Source organism: Simochromis diagramma, unplaced genomic scaffold (assembly GCF_900408965.1).
Source record: "Simochromis diagramma unplaced genomic scaffold, fSimDia1.1 OVJJ01000618.1, whole genome shotgun sequence".
Taxonomy (NCBI): domain Eukaryota; kingdom Metazoa; phylum Chordata; class Actinopteri; order Cichliformes; family Cichlidae; genus Simochromis; species Simochromis diagramma.
The window spans coordinates 11,047,628-11,069,264 of record NW_024387423.1 but is presented as its reverse complement, the minus strand read 5'-3'; the positions used below and the strand labels follow the sequence as shown (position 1 = coordinate 11,069,264).

Sequence of the window (21,637 nt, the reverse complement as noted above, 5' to 3'; positions counted from 1 at the left end):
CATACAACCATCTTACCATCCAAAGATACCATTAATTATCCCTGTTTAAAAATACAGTTTCCTTTTAGAGACCTTACATGAATATTCAATGTGCCAGTCAGCGCTATAGCTGTGACAGTGTTGAGTAACAGCACCACACAGTCAAAGGACAGAAGCGTGCCACGTAAACAGATGGGAAGGTAGGAAGTAGAAACCGTGGGGAACTCCAGTTTCTGCCAACACTCTTGCCGCTCATTCAAGCCTGGGTTTGAATGTACTATACAACAGCGTGTACTGTACAGCACTCTCGAGCAAAACGCAAACTCCACACACTTAAAACGCAGAGGCTCACATCCGCCGTGTTTCATTTTTAAAGATTTGCCATGACACAAGAGTAAAAACCCGCCGCGTGTTCTCAGTGATAAACACACCTGGATGATCGTTTTGGGGTTCAGGCGCCCCGGGCTCTTCCCCTGTTGCCACACATAAACAGATACACACATACAGGACAGTTAATGTATCTGCCAACTAGGCTTATACCAATATTCCAGCTTCTCCCAGGAATAATACAATAATATGGATCCAGTGTAGAAAGGTCCACACGCACACAAAAGCACAATCAGATTTGCTCGGCATAAGCCAAGTGTCACACAGCTCTGTGGGAACCACGGCGCAGGGTCGGATCAATGCTTCCCCTCTGCCCGTGCAGTGCCGCTGTCCTATAAGAAATAGACTAAAACACAGAGCAAAAGAAGGAGAGAGTGAGAGAAAGGAGAGAGATGTGAAAAGGCAGAGTGCCTGTCAAAGAAAAAAGGAAGAAAAAAAAACAGGAGTAAGCGAGGCTGGGGGCAGGTATGAAGAGGATGAACAAATAAAGGTGACACAAAGGAGCAATGGAGAGGTCCAGACACAGAGAGAGCTTTTGAGTGATAAAAAGATGGCAAAGATACAAAAAAAGACTGGGACTGAGAGAGAGCGAGAGCAAAGGGGAGAGAGCGGGGCTGGCTGGCAGCTGTGCAGAAGACAGGGAAAGGCCCTTGTGGACTCTGACAGTGATAAAAGGGTTGTGTGAATACTTTGACACGTTCACCAGAACTGCACGAGCTTCTTCTCTCCAGATTTATCTCAGTCGTTCCCCACAAAGCTTAGAACAACCCTTTTACAGCATCCAATTTAAAGACACGTGAAAACAATGATTGCCTTCATCACAGTGCTTCATATCACAGTTCATTACAACAACACACAACAATTTGCCAGAGGAGTGCTGAGTAACACTAAGGACTTCACATGTCTCTGTACAATGTGAACAAATTCAGGTTTTGCTGTAATTATGAAAATTGTGGAGTTTAGCACAAAATAGCATAATATTTGCTTCGGTGACGTATCTCAGCAGTCCAAATGTTTTAAAAATCGAATTATTTGCAGACAGTTAGTAATGATATCTGGTGTGTAACTCAAAGCAAAAGAACAACAAGGCTACAAATCAACACAACACTGGTACGATCAGTAGGATCAAGGCACCACGATGGCACAGGACATTTTAACTGCACGTTTAAACACAACTGCAACGGGGGGGGGTTGGAGGAGGAGGATTCAGTATGCACAGATCAAGTTTAGCCTCCACTGAACCGAGCTACCCGCCCTGTTGCAGACAGGGTTTTGGCTTTCGGAGGGAGGTGCAGCTCAAGCAGCAATTCCCAGTCCGAAAGACGAAACCCGAACATTCAGGTACAGACCTTCACAAGGCTCTGTTCCTTCGTCTCCATCTTCTGAGAGAGGAATGGAAAAGGAACCGAGCAGAGATGTTAATGGATGGAAGGCCAAAGTGAAAACCCATAAAGCAATGAAAAATCCTTGTATTTTTGAGACTTCTACAACTTCTACCGAAGCGTTCCACCGGCTAATAATAATTATCCCTTTGGTCAGTGACACCAAAACCAAAAAGCTCTTCTTGTGACCCACACGTTCGGGTCATAAAATAGTAACTTTATCGCTTTAAAATACTGAATATATGAATGCTCAAAATAAATTCAATTAGGTAGACAGTAGCCGTGTAATTTAAATTTAAAAAAGACATCCAGGTGACTTACTTCTGTCTTTGCCTGCGGGTGGAAGCTGTGGGAGTTGCCGACCTCGTCTACTGGACATAGGGGTACTTGTGGGACTGGTCTGGACGGATCCACTACGCGGATGTGCCCTATATGACAAAAAGTAGCAGACAATGGCATGAGACATAAAGTAGGAGCTCGATGTAGGTGTTGCAAAGAAGAGAAAAGCGTACATTTGATCGGAGACGAGCAACATGAAAAGTAAAACTATGTTCTTTAATGGAGAGCCAATACGTGATTTAATGTAGTTAGCTGGGGTCATTCAATTATTTACAATATATGTAAGGTCACATGTAATTTAGTCACTGCCAGACACAGCGGAAATCAATCAGTGTCGACTTTATCTCCAATATAAAACCAATGCACACAGCGGTGATGTTTTGGCACATGGCATGGAAGTGGAGGGCTACATCGACTGTAGGGAGCTGAGCTGCAATAAAACATTCCAGGAGTGAATCGCATGTAAAGTCGACTCATCAAGCTGCGGGAGAGAAGAGTTGAAATGCAGAAACAGCAGACCAGTGCGACCATGCGTTCAGACTGTCCCCGCAGGCTTCCAATTCAAAAACAAAAGAAGAAGAGGAAAGAGGACAAAAAAAGTAAAAACAGAATGCCATCCGAGGACAAACGGCATCAGTTGATGTTAGTAATGAAATCAAAGTAAAATGTCGGCCCATCACTGCTATACTCACTCAAGCGTATGAGCAGTGTGTCCCAAATTAAAATTTTTCTTTTTAATAAAAGGAGTCAGCAAGCTAGCTACGGTGTCAGGGTCATCGTGCCCGGGATATGTGTAAAGAAAATACAGCACATCCACTGGTGCTTTTGGAGACAAAACAGAAAGTGGCGTGTGACAGGTGGAGGTCGGTGGAGTGAGGTGAGCTGAGGTGAGGTGAGGCGGGGAAGCGGGGGATTAGGAGGGTGGGAGGTAGGTGAGTGTGATGTGGTATTTTTGGTTTATTTTGGGAGTTAGTCAGGGTCGGGGTGGGTGGGAGCTCATGGGACAGCTTCTGTACGGCTTTAAGCCTGTAAAGGTTTTAGCTGTACAAACATTTAGAAGAGGTAGAGCATCTCTGGAGGCAGAAATATTCTTACAGGTTGATTTAAAGCTCAGTGTGAAAGTACAGCACTTTTAGCTAGGCTGTCTACAAAAACCCTAGTTGTAAAACCTCGGTACACGCTGCACATCCCTTGTTAAAAGCAGAATATTAGCCTTGATGTTTCAAATGTGCTTTTCGAGAGTAAGGTTCATTAAGAAAAATAACAAAAAAATCCCCCAAACAAATCTTGAAATACTTATTAATGTTTAAATTTTCTGTTGAAATGATTTCTCCCTCCAGTGAAGCTATGCTTCTGGGAAATGAGTGTACAACTAAAAAGTACTGTCTGCTTCTATGCCACGTTGGCTGGCTCTGATCTCTGATCTCTGATCTGGGTCACACCTCGTCAAGGCAGGTGAGGGGGGGGGCGGACCTCCCAGATGGCAGAGAAGGCATGGACCTCATGAGCGAAGAGTCGTGGGGGCGTTCAGTGGAGCGCGAGCGGGACGTGTGGCGCTCTATAGTGGGCCGCTGGTCTGCAGAGCGGGACCTGCTGTGATACTCGTGTCTATCCATGGCTCCGTGGCTCCTACAGAGGTTGTTGAGAGACAGGCAGGCACTCAGTGTGTCTCCAGCAGGGCACGGACAGTAAGGAGGGCAAAGAAATTTTCTGCACCCTCAAAACTCCAAAGGATCATGTGGAATCCTATATTTTTAATTGGTATAATCAATCTACTACCAATAGCATAGATACTTGTCAGAAGCTAATTGGGTGTTATGTCAAGTGTGCCTGATTTGCAGGTAGTGAGCAAAACTACCTAGAGATAAAGACAAAATGAGATGACTCCTAAACTCTTAAAACACACATTATTGTTTATGACTCTCCACATGAGGCTAATTTACTTTATTTAAAGAGCGGACAATATGGACTGTGCTAGGTGGCTCCTGTGTGCTTTGCAGTCCTTGGTGGAACCAGTGACTTAACTGTGAAGTTCTCAAGACGTGTGCAATGAACAAGGACTATGTGCTGTCTCTCTGTAGGTGATAGGTGAGCATTCTGTTTGAGCCAGAGTGGGAATGTGAGGGAAAAGTGACTGCACTTGGATTATTTTGTCTGTTATATTCTGCAAAATGCCCAGGCAAAAGAACTTTTGGCACAGTGACAATGAAGGCAGATTCAGATGATCTGAAGAGCTGTAGGGGAAAAAAAACAGGTGAGGTTTCTCAGCTGGGAAAATTACTGACGAGGTACAGAGAGGAAAAAAAAAATTCGTACAGAAATTCATTGATCAAGAAATAAATTCACATATTAAAAACAGTGAAGTGAAAAAGGCACCTCAGTCTTGAGAAGCAGAGGGGATTTTAGAGCATGCTGTTTGCTAACCTTTGTATGTATGTTACCAGTTTCGATTCACACACCGTGAGTAATAATATTTTATAGTTTTTGTACTTTCATACAGAACAAAATAGTATCGAAATGAACCGCTGCACACACTGTTTGCTAAAATGCAAGAAATGCAAGAAAACACTATAGATATGTGGGAACGTCTTCAGTCAAACTGGGTTCTAATGATAGCAAATACTTTATAAATAATTTCATTAGATCAGTCCATTTTGTTATTGCCATTTAGTGTCTGTAGTCTTCTCCAGTATGAAATATTGTCCAGTAGAGGAAATGTCCTGATAAAGGCTCATCAGTCAGTGACCTTACACAATCTATACAACAGTCATTTACTCTCATCATCATCGGGTCCCGTTCTCATTACGCGCTACGGCCAAGAATCTTTCAGTGATGTGAGGTTACGTCTGTTCAAGCATCACATTATGTGTAATTCAGTGGACGCAACTGTAACACACAAACTGCTCTGCTCACTAGATTCTCACAGGAATGTTTGTTTTCTTGGCTCGGGAAAGTTGCTGTATTCATTCCTACATGCTGCATACTGTACAGGCTTTGTCCTGCTTTAAGTGCACTCTGGAGGGTTGCACTTAAACTACAGAACCATGAAAAACCTTTTCTGCAGGCAAATCACCCAAAACTAAAACATCTGGCAAAAGGCTCCAACTCCACTAATGCTCTTTGTTGCTAGACTCTTTTTTTCTCATCCAAGTGGCTTTTGTGTCTGTATTGTGCCCTCATTTCTTTTCAGGTCTTACTATGCCTGACTGCAGACAGAAACAAACTATCTATATGAAGAGTGGAAGGGAATCAACTGTAGTCCTCTGTTGGCTACTTTCCTTTCTCTGTCAGTTTAGACAAAAGGAAAGACACAGAGAAATAGATGGACAGCTCTTGTTAATGGGTATCTAGGTTATAGGCTGAGCCTGAAGTCGGGCCAAGCCGGGCCTTAGGGAAACTTTGTGACAGTTTTATAAAGTCAGTCGGGCTCTTGGGCTGAGTTCAGAAGACTCATCAGTTTTTTTTTCCTCCTGGAGAGGAGAGAAGTAGCACAAATGTCACGTTATTCCTGACTGGAAGCCAGATGGCAGCAGGCAAAAGACTGAAGCATGGTGCACCAGTGTGGGTCGGGAATTGATGGGTGTCAGCAGGCCTTTCTATAGGTGCTTGAAACAGCCCAGCAATCCATTCAGACCATATAGAAGAAGTCAAAGGGCCACTCTATGGATGACTGTAAGTGCAGCTGTCAATAGCATGTTAAATTTAAAAAAAAAAAGACAACATCAATAATAACAAACACCACTGATCAACATATGGCTGTTTGCATAATGCGCACGGGTACACAATGACATCAACAAAGGAACAGTCAAGTGCGAGCCAGCACTTACACAGCCGACATCAGCAACACAAATAGCTCTGAGCCTCATCGTACAGAGGCAGTTGTGTAACATAACTGTACAGCCACACAACCTCAGAGCCGTGATGACTCCTTAACAAAAACCGATATCAGGGAGGATATCATTTTCCGTCATCACCTGTACGATCACGGATAAATTAAAGACGGATGAAGAACAACTTCAGGAGACCACAAGACGGCGGGCGCAGCAGCGCGTGTCAGTACCTCTCGTAGTCATAGTCGGAGGAGTAGGCGCCCTCTGAATAGGCACGGGTCATCCTAGTGGAACGCAGTAACCTGACTGCTTCCTCGCGGCAGATCGGATACACACGATGGTTGCGGCTGCCGAGAAAATATCACAGCTGGTCAGCGCTCGATTTTTTAAATTTTGTTTCACCACATGGGGGAGGCAACATGACAAAGAAGCTGGAATTCAGATCTCAAAACTGAATACAAAAGTACACTGATGCGCTGAATGTACCCATACGACTGCAGGGGAAACCACCTCTGCTGGACAAAACTTCACAACCACAAAACACTTATCTATTTAACAGTATGGCCAACAGACGCTCTTTTAGTAAAAAGACAAGAGACAGACTGAACTTCTCCAAAGCCTGCATTCATGCACATGATTTATTCTAGAAGATTTAAATGCTTATATGATAATGAGATGGTGAGAGAGAGCAATGCTGATACTGGATGAAATGTATGGCTATTATCCAATCAACATGATGCACCACGGGAAAGTAAACAGTTCTGTATATATTTAATCTTTGGCAGAAGAAATGTATACTGATACACATACACACAAAACACTCACGGCACTGACATTGAACAGGTCAGCTGAAGTGATTTACACCTCAAATCCACAAACCCATGTGGCTTTTTAAAGCATGCCACGGTGTCAGTGCTATATCTTCAACACCCTAATGGAAGCTTTCCTCAAAAAACAACCCAACAAATAAAATATAAAAAAAAAAAAATAGGCTTGTGGGTTGGTGCATGGTTGGGGAGGGGGTTTGGCTGGCTGGTAACTAAAGTAGCAAAGGTGGGGCTTCATGCAAGCTCTGGTAAAAGTCTACCTGGGGTCCTTCTGAGGGTCATCAATAGGCTGAGTATGTCTGGTTCGAGGTAGGGTGAGAAAATGGCTGCAACCACATGGAAGGAGGAGAGAAGACAGAGATGGATCTGAGATGTTGAAGAGACAGAAGAGAAGGAGGAAAGGAGAGAAAGACAGCAGATCGGAGACAAAGATCATACAGGCGGACAGCCGGAAGGGGGAGGAAACCGAGGGGAGGTTGTAAAAGAGAGAAGCTCACAGGAGAGAGGTTAATGTACACGATTCAGGGTGGAAAAACTGGTGAGGAAGATGAGAGGTGAGAGAAAGCCGAGAAATCGCACGGCGAGGAGACGACTTCCTCGGCTCTAGTGCACAGACAGATAAAAATGGTACACAGAAGACGCCGGAAGAGAAAAGCACAGTCCGAACCCCTAAACCGGTCCCCTCTGCTCGACCATTAAACTACTTTAGACCGTTTAATAACTACAGATTTTTTTTTACATACATCATTTCCCAAGAAAGTCAGAAAACATTAAGTGTTAAGAAAATAAACCAGCAAGGCTCACAGAAAGCTATGAAAGCCATTTTTACAATATTATAGGATACCTGGGAGAATGCCAAATTCTCTGTGACATTTTCAACTGTTTTCAATAAATAACTGCAAGCTGTTAATTGAAGCAGCTGAAATACACTCAACAGAGCACCGTCCCAGACAATTTAGATAAGTGCATTTTCTGCATCTGACACTGATTTAGCTCCAGCTTCAGAAGTATCAAATAAAGTTAATTGGAAAGGGGGCAGGGTGGGCTGGGGGTGGGAATAGCTCCGACCAGGCGGTGCCAAGGCCGCAATTGGACACTTGGAGCAATATTTTCCAAAGCTCACAGAAAATAAGTGCTGATGGAGGACAACTGACCACTTCCCCTTGACCACCTCTTCCATAAAGATAGTGAAATACAGTACATGCAAATCCTGTATAATGTGCTCAGCACTGGCAACATTTCTTTGGCTCCCAATGTTTCCTGCAGAATTTCAGTCTCTCGATTCAAACTTGTGCACTTGTCTTTCAGGAGTGTGCCAATGCTATTTTTAACGATGATTTTAATCGGGTATTTCCTGCGCTTGTTAATTCTCACTTTCTTATTTGGAAATAAGGAGTAGATGAAGATTGAGGACACAAGTAGGGGAGAATCCACACTACTGTATCAGGAGGACCCTGAATAAAAAAACAACACAAAAAAACCCCACTACATCACATTAAAGATGAAAGTGCGGACAAAGAAGAAGAGTTTAAGGCAAAAGGCGTTGTGCTGTGGTGTATGCACACATAAACAGCTCACTGTGTACTTACTCATCTTGCGCTGGTCAGCATTTACACATTCATGCTTAAATAAGTAGATGCATGTGCTGCACACAAGCGTGAGCTGAAGTGTATGTGTGTGTGTACCTGTCAGGTGTGCAGTTGTCGTCAGACAAACTGTGGTGCTCCACTCTAGCAGAGGAACTGTACTGAGAAGGCCTAAGGTCAAGTGCTTGGTCCAGACTTCTGCTGTGTGACAGAAGTGGACTGATCACCCCTTATGTATGCTACATACTGCCCCCTGCTGTCCAAGAGGCACATGGCCTCATGTTTAACAGAGGCCATGAGAGGAAACGGGAGAGACGCTGCACACCACAGAAGGTTGAGGTGCTATTTTGAAGTAAATATAGCAACATTTGGTGCTACAACCAAAACAGGTGGCGAATTTGAAAGTAACCTGAAACAGCATGCGTTTCAGCTAAACTAGTGAACCTATTTTTTTGTCGATTCCAAAGCATGGAAGCACAACACTACGATGTACAAAAGACCTACCAAAAACTATACATGTCGGGCCTTTGGTGCATTGAGCAACTGGTTACCTGGAGGGTGGGGGAACGCTGGGAGAGCGCGACCGCACCCTGTTTATATCAGCTGACCGAGAGCAGTGGTTAGAAGACATGACCTGCTCGGGGACCGACAACGTGGAGCTCTGGAAGTCTCTGCCATTTGGCCGGTAGTCTGTGAAAACAACAATGAATAAAGAGAAGCAGGGGGTGGAGAGAGCAAGAGAGAGAGGGTACAGCGTTATTTAAGCGATTCCTTTATTCCCCCACAACACCAGAGATGCTACTTGTATGCTTTTTACTTGCTTTTTACTTGAGTTATTTAAATAACTACATATGGTTAATGAACAATAATGAATGCTGCTTTTGCAGACTTAGTTTGACCACTGTCTGTAATAACTAAGAGGAGTAAAGCAAATCTTGGTCAAACTTTGCAAAGCTAAAAGCCATTCTGCACAGGTGACAGACTCATTTTGATATGCTGAGTCTTTATCGTACAAAAAATGAGGAGTGGGTTTCCATAAAGGTGTAAGTCATCTGCTGTTTTAACACTGTGCATTAAACATGAAAATAGCCTTTCAAAAGAATCTGAAAGATTATAATGAATTTTCACTGGTAGACTGATTAGTCCATTGAACTTGAAAGAGTTCATTAACCGATAATCAGACATGGCTAAGAGCCACGGTTAAGGTCAGTGCTTAGAACTATTAATGTTGATTGATATTCAATAGAGTGTATAGAAGATTTAAAATGAGTTAAAGAAAAGCCTGATTCCAAGTTGGAAAAGATGGAAAGGTAAGAAAGAAATGTTGACCTTCACTTTAAAGGAGTCGCATGTTAATAAGATTTTCTTTTGTGTGTCGTAGATAGAATAAAATAGATTTCTTTAAACGTGTCAGGCTAAATGACCCATAGAGTAAATTGTCATATTCTCCAAGCCTACCATTTGTTTATTGACATAAACAAATACAAGCTACAAACATTTGAAAAAAAAAAAAAAGACCACAATCCACAATGTCTTCACTCCATTATGATGTAAATTAAATTTTCAAAGGAAAACATTTGTCATTTCTTTAAAAAGATGCTCCACTAGTGAGCTTCCTGCAGCACAGCAATCAACTTCCATGCAGAGCCAAATTAAATCTATTCTTCCTCCTGACATGTTGCAGATGCAAAGAGGAGATTCTTTGCTGACAATTAATAGGTTTTAACAGGAACTGGCTGCAATGGTGCAGAAAGAGGCAAAAGAGCAGAGGGTTAAAGCAACATGAAACATGTTGCACAGATGTAAAAAGTCTTAAAAATGTTCAGTTGTAAGGCCCATTTGTCTTCTACAGTAGCTACTAGTAGCTATAGTAGCTGTACTGTGTGTACTGTATGTTCTGTAAAACAAAAGTAAAATGTTTTCTTCCCCATTTGAACTGTGGAAGCAGATAACGGCAAAAACCGCAGATGAGATGCAGTGGAGCCCGAGCAAAGGGGAGGGAGCAACCAGGGCTGAGTGAAGGGGTATTCCTTTCACTGTGGATGAAGTGAGGGGGTGGGGGTGGCTGGCATTGTGAGAGGCAGTGAGGGGCTGATGAGAATTTTAAAGAGGCTGGAGGAGGATTTCCCTCAGCTGCGGTATCATCGGCAGGCCGGTCTGAATGTCTGTGTGTGTGTGTGACACGCAGTTTGCTACAGAAACTGTCTATTCTCCTGTTTGTTTTCTCACATTTTTCCACTCGCTTCTTCTGCGTGGTGAGTGATGTGAAACGACCTACAAACAGTGCAGGTAGCTGTTTCCATCGAGCTTAATTGCAAAAAAAAAATATAGCATGTCCCGTGGTCTTTTTGTGAAAACTGAGAAGGAGAACTAACAATTATAAAAAGACAGGCACATGTTGCCCTCAAATGCAACCTTGTGCTTAAAATTTAAAGGAAGCCTTTTTTTAAGCCCTCACTGTCTTTTTCAGCATAATTTTTCTTCCTAGTTATTATTTCATGTGAGCAAATTTCAAGCACTTCTCAGTCTTTTTTTTCCCCTTCCCCTGTCTTATTCTCTCTGGCTGTTAGCAGCTCTGTCTCTGCTTTTCTGATGCAGCGTGGGCGTGCTGCTGAAGCCTTAGCAAGGACAGCAACTAGCAGTGCAGAGGCAGACAAAAAAGCCCTCTGCTCCCTCACTGTGCTGCTGCTGTTGTTTGCTGATGGGTTGCAGGATCTTAGCCCGATACTGCGAGATGTGATGACGTGTGTAAGCATCTTTCCGGTGGCGACGTGAGTGAGGTTAGCTAAGTACATTATTAAGAATCGTAATGCAGCTCTGGTGAAATGGAGTGGATTCGATTCACTTACGCCACACAACGATGACCTTCTTAATATGGCCTTGAACTGTTTATTACCTGTTATTACCCCAACGCCGTCTTCACAATCATAGTCTGAGATCTCACTGTCACTTATCCTTTGGGATCCTTTGAGAGAAAGAAACAGACCGAAAGGCAAAGAAGCAGGAAAGAGGAGATAGAGGGGAGAGAGAGAGAAAGAGGTCATTTTCATTCCCTTTTTCATTTATTTAGATGTTTTTTTGTTTTTCAAATAATAAGTCACCCCTGCTCTGACTGTAATGCTCACTGGTCAAAGTGAACCCTCCAACTAAAACAAATAATGCAGCATTTCGCCGCTCGATCCCAACAAGAGCAGCCGATCCTTCTTCATCTGAGCCGTGGCACTTTGAAATGGCGCAGTCAATCATTCAGTGCACACGTAAAGGTGGAGACGGGGAGAAGTGATAGGGCCGTGTAGCTCCTTCCTCATCCTTCCCCCGTAGCCTTATCACCCCCACTCCCCACCCAACGCATCCCCACCGCCTTCACCGTTCATTCAACTTAAATCAACTGGACACGTGTGCTTTTTCAGAAATGACAAGTGCTGCACTCTGGCAGTGCCGCTCCCAACCTCTCATCTCAGTTGGCTGAAAACTTTTTACAGCTGTCAGCTCTTTCACTTCACGCTAACACCAACACCCAGAAAATCGTCCTAGTGGGGGAGCAAGCCAGCCTCCCGCGGCTGAAAGAAGCAGCGGAGTGAAGCCGTATGGCATAACGGACTGCAGCGCAGTCCTCTTAAGCGTGTTAGGAGGTATGAGGGTTAAAGACTCTAACAATAGTAAGACAAGGGTCAAAAATATCCTATATAAAGAGTATTTTATATTTCATGCATGCAGATAATCAAATATTATTTTCCTCTTTTTCTTTTTTTGAGTAAATATGCCAACTGTGTTAGAGGATTAGGCCAGTAAATAAGAAGTATCACAAAAGCAACACAGTCGCCTGCCGTTTTCAAGAAGATATTCACAATGAAGACACACAAACACAAGCAAAAGCAGAATGGGCAGAGTGTGCCAATGGTAATCTGTGCAACTGTTAAGAGGAAAATATTCATAATAGGACAAATAACAAACAGTATACATGACAGAGGAGAGGCAGGTGGTCATAGGCCAATTATGTCTGTCAGGAGGGGCGGACAGCTCGGGTTTTAATAACATCACATTAGGACTGAATACAGTTTGGCAGAATCTGGTTTTGGGTTACAGGGTGGGGTTGTGAGCCAGTTAACAGGTGAACACACAGAGAAGGAGAGACCACTGTGTCCTAAATCTCCCCGTTTCCCCACAGCGTCTGCGGTTCTGCTGCTCTGGGTGGATAAATAACGAGCGGTGTAAAATATACACCAACCCTCCGCACAGAAATCCACGTAAGGCAGCAGAAACGTCAGCTGTTAAGGGGGAGGGGGGAAAGGGGTGGAGAATTGGGGCACAAGGGTGTGTTTTTAAAGAGGAGGAGGACGACACTCAGATGCTCCATAAAGCTGCAATGTCTGGCAGGGCAAAGGTCTTTACCTGAGTTGTGTGAATAAGAGCCTTTGTCTGTAAAAGCAGAAGCAGTAAGGTAGATGTGACATGGACAACAGAAACAAAATATGCAGAAATAACAACGGCCCTAAAGGCCTCGATGACCTGAAGCAGCAACAGAAAAAGCCAGCAGGCAAACAGCATGGGCACTGATCAGATAAATATATATGGCTCCTTGTTTGTTGAAACAACTACAAAAATCAGAAAGCTACCTATTGTTGTTTTCATTTATCTCAGTGCTAAAATTTAGATTTCTGAGTGTTCGGTGCCATGAGTCTGTCGCCACAGATATATTTGTATGATGGCAAGCTTCAAGTAATAAAAAAGGAACAAATTCATTATTAACATATAAGGAAACGCGCATGAAGACAAGCTACAAAACGCACACGAGTAAAAACCTCCATTGACTCTTTCTCTGATAGCTGCAGATTTCTCTCTCTTATCATGCCACAGCTGATATAAATGTGTTTTTGCACTTAAGGCCACATTATTAGCTGCTGTCATTGCTTCACCTGTCTCATTGGTAGTGTGTGGCGGGGTGTGAGGAGGTGCGTACGTAGCAAGGGCAGAGAACCATCAGTGACAGTAGAGTACATTAAACGCTCTGATATTGTGCAGGGTGCAAATAAATTAGATAAAAAACAAACGTGTTTTTTAATCTTTCATTTATCGTAACCTTGCTTGAGTGTAAAGCTAGGAAAGCAATGTTTAAGTCAAGCATGAGTCATTAAAACAAAGACTCCCTGTCTCTCACTCAAAGTAAGGATTATTAATTTAACCCAGGTAATGGACTGATAGTCGGTATCAGCAGATACCCGAAGCCAATGTATCTGCATTGGTATTAGAAAATCAGCTGACCTGCTTCCATCTCACACTGTGAATGAATGTCACATGTCTTTACATTACAGCAGGTAAAATGTTTTTCCTACAGAATGCCCACCTTCTGACTCTTTATAGTCACTTTCAGCACATTTTGGGGCCATTTGAGCGACAGAGGTGTTACTCACTCTGCAGCCGCCGCGTTGGACTCTCTCCGTGGAGCTGCCGGCGCTGTGCGTTCGGGGAGGCACGTGGGAGTGGGATAGATGACACGTCGTGTGTTTGTAGCTTGTACCAGTGTGGCTCGTCATCGAGAAGAGCCGTCTCCAGCTCAATCAGGATCTGGCAGAAGTAAAAGGCCCAAGTAAATTTTCTCTCCTTAAAAAAAAAAATGGCCTCACTCCAAATGTTTTAAGCTCACATATTTTTTTTCTCACTGATGGAATCAGGGCAAAGTAAAACATGCTAGCTTTTACAGAAAATGTAAATCCCCAAAAAAGCCCTTTCTGTCACTCACACGCGAACAGAAAAAAAGAACGTTCCTGATCCATGATAGGCAAGGACTGGACCACCCAACACTTTATGATGGCCAGCAGCTTTCTTAAGGGCTTGACACCATTAAAGAGGATAAGCTGAGATACTGTTACTGAGTGTCTCTGTGAGGGCTTGGGTTTGGTTTTCTCACCTCTCCCAGGAATTCGCTCTCCTCCTCCCTCACCCTGGCTTGGTCCCACAATGTGATCTCCAGCATACGTTCCCGAAACTCCCGCCGGTGCACCGGCGAGTACATAAAGGTCTGGTTCCATTTGGGCTCTAAGGATTTCTTTACTGTTTTTGTTCTCCTCTTGCTTTTGTCACTGGAGGAACAATAATTCAAACTGTTTTTATTTACAATCATGATAGGGAAGAGCCACGAATACAACAAATCCATCACACGACACAGCACAGAGCACAGCACCACAGCATGCAGCTGCAGGGAACGACAGCAAAGTGAACGTGCTAACTGCTTCTTAACGTCCATTTTCTGCATTCCTCATCAATACATAAGAATAAATTACTTAATAAGAAAATAAGAGCATAATTATGAACTAAACCTCACATCAATGCCCCCCATAAATTGACCTTACTGCATAATCTTTTTTTAGTGTCTTTCTACCATCGGGGAAATTATGCCCTGAAATAGAGGAACTGTTTCTACTCTTACCTTCTGTCAGGGAGGAAGTAGATTTTGACGTAAGGGTTCCTGGGTCGGCCGTCTTCCCTGGGTGGCAGGTCTTTGGCACCCAGGATGGTGACGATTAGCTGATGGCCCACTTTGTCATACCACAGTTTGACCTGGGGGAGGGGGGAGAGCAGAGGCAGCCTGCTGAGAGACAGCTCAGGGCCAGCACAAATGAGAGCACATAAAGGGAATAATGCAGGAGAAGACAACTTCATCAGGTCCTCACATATGCATCTATATCCTTTTGTTGAGTTCAACACCTTTTCAATCAGTATAAGCCTCAGTGCAGGGTCTTCTCCTGTATTTACCCTTTAGGAAAAAGGAGGAGGGTATCCAATTGCTAGGATGTCATTTTCATAAACTAAAACTATATCAATGTTAAAATGGTGTGATAATGATTTTTAAAGATGCAAAAACTCTCCTTTTCATGTTCTAATTTAATCCTTATGTTTCTTTTTTTAAATCTATAGTATTCAAGTGTGTCTGATTACAGTTTTTTTAAATGGAACTGACCTTTTCAGCTGGAGTGAATTGTAGTGAAATGCTAAAGGCAACATACTCTAAAATTAACACTGTCCCACCATCTACCTATATGATGGCATCTCTAATAGTGTCCTCCCAAGTATTCAGTGGGGATCGATAACGAGAAATCAGTCATGCTGCTGCAATAGGAATCAAACAGTTCACGCTAAAAGAAAAGTATGGACTCCAGGAGAAAAAACTTAGAAGAAATAAAAGGCCAGCTGAAGCCTTAAAAGAAATCAGATGAAATGAGAAGTAAGACTTCTAAGTTCTGGTCCATACTTCATTCAGAATATGATTATGGATAGGGGTCTGCACTGTTTAAGAGGACTCACCGTTCATGCAGCAATGCAGGAAAGAGCATTCAAGACAAGTCGAAACAGACAGCAGGGGGCTCATGGGAAAAACAAATTGTACCAAGTAATCTCTAGCCCACCAAAATGCCACATACTGCAAAATATGAATTCAAACTTAGAGTAAGATTCACCATAAAAACTAGCAACAATAAGTAAAACACCTAAATATATACTACTGAGTCTGATGTACAGTGTGTCCAATACAGCCAATTAACAAGTAAGCAGTTTACTGAAACATGCCACTTTAACAACATTAATGTAGACACACACATAAACCTAAACGATTCATATGTTTGATCTGGAAAACACGCAGTGCACCCTTTCCTCTGCATGCTCTGTTACACACACCAACAATATTACCGACACATAGGATATGATGCTTAGATCTCGCTTAAGCAAAACAACACAACAGTGAAATAAATATCTAAGGTTTAACACAGGAATATTAACCCTCAGGCTATCTAAATCAATAATGACCATAAAACAGAAACCACAGAAAAGACAGAGTGATATTAAAGCAGGCAGCTTGTAGCAAAGAGAAGCCTTTCAGGCTTCGCTCTGTTTGGAGTTATTATTTGGGAGGTACAATTTGCTTATTCGTTAAATCTGGTATCTGTAACGGGGGAAATGCAGTTTTGGCTTTGGCTTTCCAAAGAGGATGGTGAACTCAGTATCTTTTCACTGCAACATGAAACCACACAGCCATCAGCTCAGATCTGCTAATTAGCATCACTTCAACTCGCACATGGGGGAGCCCTTCTGTGTATGCGTGCAGGGTTAGAGTTATCGAGGCCTGGGTTCATGTCACACTGAAGCAGGAGAAAAAAGAAAAACAGAGATCTTTGTCCAAGAAAGATTGACAGAGACACCGACCAGCATTGCCATAGACACAATACTAAACTACTGTTTCAATTAGGTCAATCACTGAAGTCAGTCCAAAGACATCAGGCAATGCAAGAGCGTCTCTTAAAATAAGCTCCGATTAGTCGAGCATGCACTACTTGGGGATAATGATGTGTATGGGTTACAATGAGCTATAAGAACTCTAATCATAAGAATGATACCAAGAAATCAAATCAAGGAAAATGACACAATGCACTGCACTAAGAGGGAAACTCAAAGCTGCCATTTCCCCAGGAATGCATTTTCCAAAGTATGGAAACAGAAAAAAAGGCCAGTCAACAGTCAATGAGCAAAAAAACCAAACAGAGTTTGTGCCCTTCACACAGGGCCCATTACCTGGACCCTAGGGGCAAAAGGCGGTGTTCTTCTACTAAGGCTTTGGCTCTGGATAAGCATAAATTAAACAGCAAAAGAAAAAAAAGAAAGAAAAGAAAATGCAATAAACCAAAACCACAAAACACAACAACTCACAATACACCCAAAACACAACAACAGAAATTTGTCATTTAGATGAAAGAATTAAGCCAGCAGGTTTTGTATTTTTTAAATTTCTGCTTTCTCAAAGATTACTCATCCCTGAGCCGCTCTGCCCTGTTCTGCATAGGTCCTCGGAGAAAATTATCAGCAGCTCACAATTAGATCTTTTTGTCTTTTAGACCTTTTTCTCCTCCGCCTCAAAGCTTGCGTCACGGTGACGTTAAACGCGATTGTTATCCACAGACGATGCTTGATACAGACAGCTCCTTACTGTGTAGAATTACTCATCAAGGTCTTGCAAGGTTTATCCAGTGAGCTGAACTGTTTTAGTGATTAGTCCACTGCGAACTTCAAGGTCGGCCCTCTCATGAAAATCCAGAACTTTAAGCAGCGAGTGGATGAAAAGGCTGCGCTATACAGTGTAGGATGTGTTTTAGTGGTGACCAAATACTCTATGGGGCTCTCATAAATATTGAAAGAGCAGGAAAAGCACATTCTTGAATCCTAAATTTAAGATTTGATTTATCTCATTTTAATGCAGCCTTTTTACCAAATTTACCCCAGGAGGGTTTTTATACTGGATAATGAACAACACACAACGTAATCTGATCTACAGTCCTGTGCTGGCTTGGTGGAGGGCCAGCTGAACAGGCTGAGTGAGGTTGCTGAGTCTGACAACAACGTTTAACAAGGGTTTGAATTAAGATTTAAACTAAAAAAAAAGAAAATAATTGGTTGCATAATGAATCTGCAATGGGAAAATTATACTTACTAGCTCATCTATGATCTCAAAAGCAATTAAATCCTCTCTAACAATCCAATCCTCTTCCCGGCTTTTACATGTAGGCCATATGTGGAGTTGAGCTCACTTACTGAGAGCTGTCCTGACAGGTACTGGGGGGCGTCCCTCAGCATGCTGGGACTCATAGGAGAAGTGACAGAGATGGAAGGACGGTCCATCTTCTGAGACTCGAAAGAACTCGAACCTGGCAGGGCACAGACGACACAGTCAGATAATCCACCCATCTGTTTGCTGTTTGTAGTTTTTGCGCCGCACAGGGAGAAAACTGGAGATTGTAGCAAGAACATACAAAGAAAGGAAACGCAAAAAGAGCACAAAAATCTTGCCATGTGGGGGAAGATAAAAAGGCAGGGTGACAAACGCAATCTGCGCCAAACAGACATTTCCTTCACTTGGTGTTTCTGGGATGATTAATAGGATCAAACGGCACACTGTCAAACCCACGGAAAAAATGTTGACAGAACTCACTTGATTCCAGTTGTGAGTGTGTGCTGTCTGGTATCCTTGGAATATCTCTGAAAAAAAAAAAAAAAGCAAAAAAGAAAGTGAAAGAGTGTGAGAAGCAGGAGAGAAGGAGGGGGCTGGAGCAGATCAATTTAAGCTAATACCGAATGCACTGCGCTTTAATGACCGTAAGCACCACATTAGTCTTCATTCACCCAACGGCCCCCTCAATGGCACAAAGCAGGTCAGACCTAGGAATCGACAAAGCAAAGGTGCCTCTGTTTTTCAAAAGCAATCGGAGTGGAGAAGATAAACGATGTGACGGGCTTTCATGTTTTTTGCCGGCCGGCATTCTTTGGTGCCTTATGAGGCCAGAAATGGCAGAGCCGGAGCCAGAGGGAGGGAGGAACAGATGCTGAATAAACAGCTCGGCACAGCTCCTTCGCAAACACATTCTGAGCTATGTTCCCTTCAGATTCCTCTTTTCAAGTCTCCACATTCCAAAAATATGAAGCTATTCTGAGTCACAGAGGCAGCTATGTGGCACAAACCTACAGACCTTGGCACTGTAATAGTTTTACAGCGAAATCAAATCAAGTAGGTAAGAGATGTTGGTACAATCTAAAGTGTGATTCTTTGAAATACTGACTAATGCTAAAGTCCAGATTTATGCATGGTTTGCACAAACGTGAGAGTGAAGTAGGGACAAGTCTTTTATTGTTGTAGCTGGTATTTTGCATTTAGGAGTTTAGGAAGACAAAATACTGAAAGTATTTAAATGAAACTATATGAGTCACTAAGATTAGAGTAACAACATATCCTACAGAGTCCTGTAAATTCTGCATTGGTCAAAGCGGGAGAATGAACGCTCATACAAGTAGGTTTGTTTATACACTTAATATAGAGTTAATATAACCTAAACTTTATGCTTTACATTTCACACAGATTTTCCTATAATAATAACTGCAGAGAGTACTGCAAAGTCTGTTTGTACGTCCTCAGCCACACACACAGAGCTCTCCAACATCACTCCAAATATTTTTCATATCACGTCTGTTTCATAAAATACTGAAATGTCTGTCAAAATCCAACTATAAATGTGAATTGTGTGTCTCAGAGCTGTCTGTGTGTCCCATTCTTTCCTTTGTTTTTAAAGAAATACTTGAAGCATGCATTTCCACACACAGCACAACAGGAGCAGAAGGTATACTCTGCTTCTCATCTGACTGGCTGTTAGACACAGATTCCAGGTATATGCAGTGGAGGTATGTGTAATAAAGCGGTCCCTCTCTAGATGAATCCCACTCTTGATCTGAGATGTCAGGATTCATCTAGAGCAGGGACGTCAAACTCATTTTACATCGTGAGCCACATACAGCCCAGTTTGAGCTTAAGCGGGCCAGACCAGTAAAAACTCCCCTTCTGTCAGCGTGAAGAAGTTTAGCCACACATGGAAATGTTTAGACATCTTAATAGAAGAAAAAAGAACTTCAACAGTAAAATGGTAAATGGCCTGCATTTGTATAGCGCTTTACTCAGTCCTTAAGGACCCCAAAGCGCTTCACACAACATTCAGTCATTCACCCATTCACACACACATTCACACACTGGTGTAACACACAGTAAATCTTCGTTTTCCCACACGATAAAGAAAGGTTGCTGAAGGAAATTGATTTTTTTTTAAACTTTGGACCCACTATAAAACACAGAAACTTGTACTGGAGATAGGGAAAGGTTCAGGATATTTTTGTTTATTTATTACTTAGTACCTTTTGGTGTAGTGTGAATGACCATGACCATTGAAGCACAGAATCTATTCCTTCCTTCACGTTTACCAAGGCCATCCAGTGGGCTGGAAGGGAGTCTTTGGCCCCCAGGCCATATGTTTGACACCCCTGAACCAGATAATTGCTTCTCCCATCACTGAGACCTCACCCTGTTCTGAGCATGTATCAAAAAAAGAGTTTTTTTCTTATAGTGCCTCTCCTTGGTCTGAATTATCGTCCTGCACCATATTTAGTTTTATCATTAAACACACAATTCCTTTTCTGGGGGTCACAAACTATCCCAACACAAGCACATAGTGGGAAAAAGGTCGATGCCCTTGACAGATCCTAGTCTTGGCTTCGCTTAATTAAAAATTACATTTTCAAATCACAATTTTAACACATCTAGTGAACTCGTCTGCTTCAGTATGCTTATTGTGTTGTATGGATAAGTAACACAATTGCAGCGCAAATTCTCACCCATGCCTAACACCTTGGTTAGTGTGAGCGAGAGCATCTTGTTGCTTATTAACACCAAGATCACCAAAGTTGTGTTGTGAAGAACAGTGTGTGTCTGCATGTGTGACACTGGTTGCGAGATCTTACCCTATAGGCCGCGAGACCACCAGCTCCACCTGCGGCTCCGGCTTGGATTCTAGTATGATATTGTAAACTTCTTTAAATGTGGCTCCTTGTAAAAGCTTCCCGTTCCACTCCAGCACCTGATCTCCTGCAAAAACACCAGAGATGCTCAGCATCACGTGGAAGATCTTAATCCTTTCTGCTCACACTGTCGTCACAGCTGAATTTTGCCAGTTTAATTTCTTCATAAATGTGTGTGTGTGTGTTTCAATACCTGGTCTGAGGTGTCCAACAGTGTCTGCTAGACTTCCTTTCCTCACTTTAGTGATGAAAGCACAAAGTCTACCAGATTCTGTCATCTTGCCTCCCACCACCTGTAGAAACAGAGAGGTGACTGCGCTGGTACTAAAATGCATTTGTGAAACAAAAGTCGAGCTATGTCATAATAACTGTAGATTTAATGCACCGCATTAGCATGCAAGCCCTGCAGCTCATAGAAAAACATGGACTTATTTTCTCAAAGCATTCTGTTGATGTTATGGCTTCAGTTTTTGCCTGTGAGGTTTGAAACCACAAGAAATACACTGGAAGGGAGAAGGTCAGTGTTAAAAGTCTAAATCTTTTCAGAAACTGTCCAGGACTGTGCTTTGTTCCCCGTGGAAAAACTCCGGTGCTGTACCGTGGTTCTGTAACAGTGCAAGGCCGTGGGCTAGAGCTGTACTGTACAGTCCTGAGCTGCTGTACTCCACTCTCCTCGGCTTACACTGGCATCATACAAATAAAAATCCCCTCTTAATGGCAGCTGAATGCCAACATACAAAGGAGCTTAGGGAAGTCTGCTAAATGAAATGGCTTTATGTAACAGGCAGGAGATAGAGAGAGGGAGGCTTGCAGATGAAGAGAGCATAAGAGAGAGAAAGAGATGGGCAGTGAGGGCGAGGCTGGCAACCTGACTGATGGACTGACTGGCTGGATTGTGGAGCTGGGTGGCTGCTGCTGAGCGGACAGAA

At 42.8% G+C, this 21,637-nt stretch overlaps 1 protein-coding gene across 1 annotated transcript in view; it reads right to left on the bottom strand.

Annotated features, from left to right (window-relative positions):
* rims2a (regulating synaptic membrane exocytosis 2a) overlaps window positions 1-21,637 on the bottom strand; it is a 153,469-nt gene that overhangs the window by 41,988 nt on the left and 89,844 nt on the right. Inside the window, 17 exon segments of the mRNA XM_040013344.1 lie at window positions 1,716-1,748; window positions 2,070-2,176; window positions 3,530-3,552; window positions 3,554-3,716; window positions 6,148-6,264; window positions 7,005-7,070; window positions 8,882-9,020; window positions 11,227-11,295; window positions 12,723-12,749; window positions 13,742-13,895; window positions 14,239-14,410; window positions 14,758-14,888; window positions 16,893-16,940; window positions 17,907-18,019; window positions 18,304-18,350; window positions 20,652-20,775; window positions 20,902-21,001. Of these exon segments, the coding sequence (XP_039869278.1) occupies window positions 1,716-1,748; window positions 2,070-2,176; window positions 3,530-3,552; window positions 3,554-3,716; window positions 6,148-6,264; window positions 7,005-7,070; window positions 8,882-9,020; window positions 11,227-11,295; window positions 12,723-12,749; window positions 13,742-13,895; window positions 14,239-14,410; window positions 14,758-14,888; window positions 16,893-16,940; window positions 17,907-18,019; window positions 18,304-18,350; window positions 20,652-20,775; window positions 20,902-21,001 (1,633 nt within the window).